The 6,000-nt window shown below is 52.0% G+C and overlaps 1 protein-coding gene across 1 annotated transcript in view; it reads left to right on the top strand.

Moving 5' to 3' along the window:
* The first annotated feature begins 4,618 nt into the window (after positions 1–4,618).
* Positions 4,619–6,000, top strand: part of LOC116815144 (lymphocyte antigen 6E-like) — a 67,128-nt gene continuing 65,746 nt past the window's right edge. The window contains exon 1 of the mRNA XM_032763234.2: positions 4,619–4,739. Coding sequence (XP_032619125.1) covers positions 4,688–4,739 — 52 coding nt within the window. The 5' untranslated portion in view covers positions 4,619–4,687. The remainder of the gene's footprint in view (positions 4,740–6,000) is intronic.

The following is a 6,000-nucleotide window of genomic DNA, read 5'->3' as shown; positions in this document are numbered from 1 at the left end:
ACTCTCTCTCCAGCCTCTTGAGAGAGAAGGACCTGGCTGCCTGGGAAGTCGAGGAGGGGACCTGAGGTGGAGCAGTGCTGGGGAAGGGCAGAAGGTGCTGGGGGAGATCCAACCTAGCAAAGTCCCAGGCTGCAGACCGTGTTCAGGGCCCACAAGCATGTACTAGGGTTGCGGAAGCTGCAGCCTGGGTTTAAGCAGAGGCAGCTGGTCCAAACCCCCCTTGCCAATGATGAGTGGACTTTACAGACTGCAGTCTGCCCCAGTGAGCAGGGGCTAGATGGTGACTGGCAGTAGCCACTGAGGTGAGATGGGGGTTGGAGGCTCCCTGGGGAGGGGAGATCCAAAGTGTGGGGGCACTGCCGGGGGCAGGACCCCAAGGAACAGGGGTACCAGGTTCCAGGAGGGACATGGGGGGCCAGTGACAGGCAAGACACTGGCCTCCAGAGGGCGCTCTGGGCTGGAAGAGCTAATTCCCAGGACGACCAGCAGGAGGTGCCGCTCCAGTGAGTCTTTGCCCTGCCACACTCTCTCTGTCCCCAGTGCAACTAATGCTGCTGGCCCCACCCCCAAGTCAATTCAGTGGAACGACAAGACCCTACTCAAGGGCTCTTCTATTGCTGCCCTTGCCTCCATTAGCAGCTCCTCCAGCATCATCCCTGTGCCAGATTGGGGTCCCTGGGTGCTACCGTAATTTAAATCTTAAATAGCTCACCCAAGAACCTACATTAAAGTTGCAAAGTCAAGCACTCGAAAACTAGCAAATGCCAGGTAGGTTTTTAGTTGCCCTAGCAACCTAATTCTGCCCCTGTGTGTCCATCCTTGGATGTACTGAATGAGGCACTTGTCCTGTGGGGAAAAGCCCCAGGGTGCCAGTAGCATGCCAGGTGGGCTGTGACTTGGAGACAAGCAGTGTAGGTGCTGCAGCCGCTGGGCTGTATAGGGACTAGCCCTGGTGGGTCCCAGTAACCGCTCAGAGGCATGGCTAATGGAAAGAGTATCTTACTAGGCCTGGCAGGAAAGGGAAGGTTGCAAATACCCTTTGTGATGTTACAGTTCACAGTGAGCAACAGCAGCTCTTGAGTCCCTGGGACAGTCCACTCGGGTCAGGTCTTTTCAGACCTAGAGCATGGGGTGCCCTGTCCAGTCCAGCCCCTATTCAAGCAAATAGGAGCTCCCAGGTTTCCAGGCCGGGCTCAGTGTCTCTCACTGGGGCCCCTCTGCACTGGCTCCTTGCCCAGCTGCTGCTGGTCCCCTGTAAGCCCCACACAGACCTGCACTGGTCTGCAATGCCCCCCACACACAGTCTGTGCCACACGTGACTGTGACGATGTGGTTCTGGCGGGACCCCACTGAGAGTGCCAATTCAGGACCAATTGCTTAAACAGGGCAGTTACAGCCCTAGGCTGGGGTTTTTCCACCTCTAAGAGGAGGGCACGTTACAGCCCTGAAAGGCTGGGCGTTTTTTCCACGTTTAAGGCAAACCCAAACCAAGCCATACAAAAAAGACCATCTGTTTCAAAAATCCAGATCTGGTTAACTACGAAGTCACACACATGTTGAGCACATTTCCTTAGACTACCTGCCAGTTCGCGCAGTATGTCTACACAAACAGACACACAAGTGGTCCTGGAGATGAGAATGAGGTATATAGTGTAAACCAACACCCACAGGTAAACAAGAAATTTAGATTCTCTCAATCCCAAAGGACCAAGCCTCAGACCCAGGTCAAATATGTTTATTAGACGCAACTATATGTAGAATAAAGGATTGATACCTAACAGAGTTTGGCGTGTCATTCACTTCGTCATCGGGGCATATTGCACCTCATACATGAGTAGTAGCGGGGGACGCGCTGGTATATTTTTGTTTGCTGGTATTACGTTATCTCAGTACATAACAGTTCGTGTAATGTTTCCCAATGCGGGGTGTAACGGATGGGGTGGGGTACAACAGATAGTGAGTCAAAGAAGGCGCAAGGTCAGTAGGATGGTAGCATCGCTCAGTACTTAATATGTTGATTAACACATAGTCATGATGGTAGAGGCAAGCGGGTCGGGGTAAATGGGGAACAGTGGTGGACCCTCAAGTGGTGGATTCCAGATCGGTGGGTTCAGGGATTACAGAGGAAGGACATACACAGTCAGATCTTACCCACAGTAATCACGCTGTTAGCCAATCTTTAGCAATATAAAAATCTAAGGTTTTATTCACAAAGTGGAAAAGATAGAGATTAGAGACGACTAGATATTGAGCTCTATAAATGGAATCAAGTTAATCCAGTCAATGGCCAAGTTCTTAAGTTCAGGCTTGTTACAGCTCAGTGTAATTTGGAATCAACTGCAGGTCTCAAAGTCAAGTCTCTGGAGCTAACATCCCAGTGTAGCGACATTGGTCTCATAAACCTCAGTGCTTTAGATGCACAGTAGGCTTTACGAGTTGCTCTTGTGTCTCGAACAAGTCCTCTCCATGCTGGCTAGGGGAAGCAGGGATTCGTGAATGCACAATGAGATGATGAGGCCTCCGACCGTATATATAAGCTTTTCCAGTGTGTGTAAGAACACTCCTTTGCTCCTACTCGCTGGCGAAGTTTACAAGCAAGATTCGTGAAGTCTTGTCCAAGTCAACTACTGGCAGTTTTCTGACCTACACCCGCTGAGTCACAAGCTGTATCCGCCTCTCCAATGTGGTCAATTTAGAGCCTGCTAGCTAATGGTCTCATAAACGAGTGGCCTCTCAAGCAGCGCTAAACCTACAGAGTCCTTGTACACCAACTTGTTGGATCATTGTGCCCGCGAGTAATCAGCAGCAACAAGTTTAGAAATACAGACAGGTTATACAACATGAGAGTATTCGACATGACATTCACCACATGACAAAATATGAAAAATGATACAGACATACAGACAGCATAATCATAACCAGTAACCCATAACCTGGTCTTAGACATCTTATATGACCCCCTTTACATAGGATTTGGTGCCACTACAGGATCTTGGTTGCAACCCATGTTCTATATGGTCCCAGTTTATATCAATAATGTCACAGTGACACTGCAGACAGTTCTTTGCATATTGCTCCAGTAAGGGGACTGGACTCTCGCCTCCTTACTGACATTCAGTGGGGGTGTTCTGGTTGCTAACAATGGGAAATCAGGACCCTGACACTGACAGTCCCCAGGAACAATGTGGAGAGGCCAATGCTCCAGGTCAGCCTGATTGACAGGACGGGCAGGCTAATCAGGGAGTCAGGAGGCCAGGGGGTCCCATTCTCCCTGTGAGCTGGAATTGTCTGAGTCAGGCAGAGTGGGGCTGGGCTAAGGATAGAGCAGAGCCATGCTGGCCAGAGGGGCCAGGAAGCAGGTCAGAGCTGGGAGCAGAGTCACAGAAGCAGTCCAGGGAGAGCAGATCCTGTGCTGGAAGCAGGGCTACAGGCAGAGGAGCAGCCCATGTGGCTGGAGGCAGAGCAGCAGCATCATTGCTGAGGCTGAGTGGAGCTGGAGTTAGAACAGTGGAGCTGGAGCAGTCTGGAGCTGGAAGCCATAGCACGTTGGGGAAAGAGGCAGGGCAGGAGCTTGGCTGCCAGCAAAGTCTGCCCTGCTGCAGCAGGAGCTGGCAGCACTAAGCTTCTGTCTCCATGGGGGGGCGGAGAAGAGTAGGCTGGCCGGGACCCCTTTGGATCGTGGGCCTGGTGCCATGGTAAATCGGGTACTGACCGCTGACTCCCCAGACAGCCAGCTTCCTGGTCTGCCCAACAACTCCCACCTGCTCTGCTCCTTGGAACCACTTGCTGCCTGTCTTCCCGTCTGCCTGCCTGGCAGGCTGCTCCACTCCTTGAGCTCCCCCATTCCCAGTGCTGCCTGCCTCCCGCTCTGTGGGGCTGCCCTGCTCCTTGGTGTCTTGGGCTGCACACCCAGCTGGGCCGATGGGGAGTTGGGCAGCTGGAGGCTTCAAACAGCCAGGGCAGCCAGGCCAGGAGGTAGGCGGCCTACGGTGCTAGTAGATCAGGGTGCTGAAGAGCGGGCGAGCCAGGCATTCTGGGGACCTGTTTTGTTTTTTAAAAACCATTTTTAAAAGTCTGAAACACATTTGACTTTTCAGTCCCCTCGCCACCCATATGAGGTTTTAACTTTTCATCAGATTTTGGGACAGAAAGATTTATCACCACCTGGAACTTTTTCACAGGATGGAGCTCCTCTATCCTGGCCAGCTCCACTGGTGACCCCCCTCCCTCTCTCTGCACCCAGAAGGCAAGGAGCAGGGTCCCCACCCTCTTTGCTGTTGGAACCCGGTATGGAAAGGGTTAAGAACCACTGGATTAGACAATAAAGTAGGGATTTTCCACCGTGCTGTCTGTGGCTTATGCCGTGTATTAACCATCTCCTTATACCTTGTGCAGAAGCTTTTGGTGGGGAAAGGAAACCAAACAAAATGAAATTTGCTGCAGCACAGAATTCTGTTAAGACTCTCAGCCTTGTTGCCTCTGGCTGCTCTTGAACTAAGAAAAAAAACTCACTTTAGCAAACTCCCCTGCAGATCCCACACCCATCCATCCATCTCATATCTCCTCCCCACTAATGCACAAACTTTGCATGCACTGCCTTCACAGGTAACCACAAGATCCTCATTTATAACCAGCCCCCCCAAGAAGCAGCTGCCTGATCTGCCCAGGCTGTGACGGCAGGCCGAAGATGAAGGCTTTTCTTCTCACCCTGCTTGCTGGGATTCTGTGTGTGGAGCAAGGTGAGATGCTGCTAATGATTCCTCTGTGCCTGAGAGAGAACCAGGGAAGCAGCTAGAAATGGCAGGGGCAGAGGGGGATTTTTGCAGCACCGCTGGCAAAGATTCTACCTTCAAGTGGGAGCTGGCACTTCTGCAAACCTCCCTTTGCAGCCAGCCGCTTGGGCGTGCGAATCTATGGCTGGTGCATTGGCTGTCTTTCCAGCACTAGCTTGTGTGGATGTAATAAAAATAGCTCAGTGCAGGTGTAACGCACACACCTCCTGGGTGTGGTGTTCTGTCCCATCTAGTGGCACCGAGACCACTTAGTGAGAGAGAAAATGAGTCTGGGCTACAGCCTTAGCCAACAGCAGGGCCAGCTCTGCCTTTTTTGCCACTTCAAGTGGCGAAGGGGGGTGGGGGGGAAGCTGCCACTGGCGTGCCACCGAAGAGGGAACCGGAGGAGCTGCCACCTGCATGCTGCTGAAAGCCGCCACAGTGCTGCCCTAAGACAGCCCAGGAAGCCACCCTTTCCCGTTTGCTGCCCAGGTACCTGCTTGCTAGGCTGGTACCTAGAGCCGGCCCTGGCTAACAGCCAGTGGCTTTTAGCTCATGCTGGAGAGGCTCGTGCACTAAGCTCCAGAGGGCCCCAGTTGCATCCAGCCTGGGGTTTGGCGGCATTACACAGGCACAGGCACAGGCACAGCAAGTTATCTCCGTTTCATGATGCTTAGGGGGATGCAGTGCTCTAGATGCAAGGGGAAGCACAGCTCTGTGGATCTGAGCTCCTTCCAACAGCAGCTGTCTTGAGGGGGCTAACGGGGGCTGACTAGCCCTAGAGACCTGTCCAGTCATCTCTTAAAGAAATCTTTTATACTGTTATCCTCGGAGCCAGGCTCTTTTACTCAGAGCGATCAGTGCTTCTCAGCATTGCTTTCTTGCAACCATAATTTTTGCAAGTTCTTCTACTGTAATCAGCTAAACTATAAGGGTCTGATCATGATCCCAGATACAGTGGAGTAAATCAGGAGTAACGGCACTGAATTCAGATAAGCCGGCGCAGTGGAACATCGACACAAGTGAGATCAGACTCAGGCCCTGCGTTCTTACAATGTTGTAGTAGAATTCCAGTAATATTGAGGGCGAGGGGGGTCAGAGCAGTAGGTTCCAGTTGGAAGAACCACTGGTTGATTCTTAATGAAGGATAATTTTACTCCTCCAACTCTTCCTGAGCTCATCTGGTTTTAAAAGATAAGGAGGTCTGGGGCAGTTTAATACTTGGCGG

Source organism: Chelonoidis abingdonii, chromosome 2, assembly GCF_003597395.2.
Source record: "Chelonoidis abingdonii isolate Lonesome George chromosome 2, CheloAbing_2.0, whole genome shotgun sequence".
NCBI classification, from domain to species: domain Eukaryota; kingdom Metazoa; phylum Chordata; order Testudines; family Testudinidae; genus Chelonoidis; species Chelonoidis abingdonii.
Note: the sequence above shows the minus strand (reverse complement) of the source record. Positions and strands in the feature narration are given on the sequence as shown.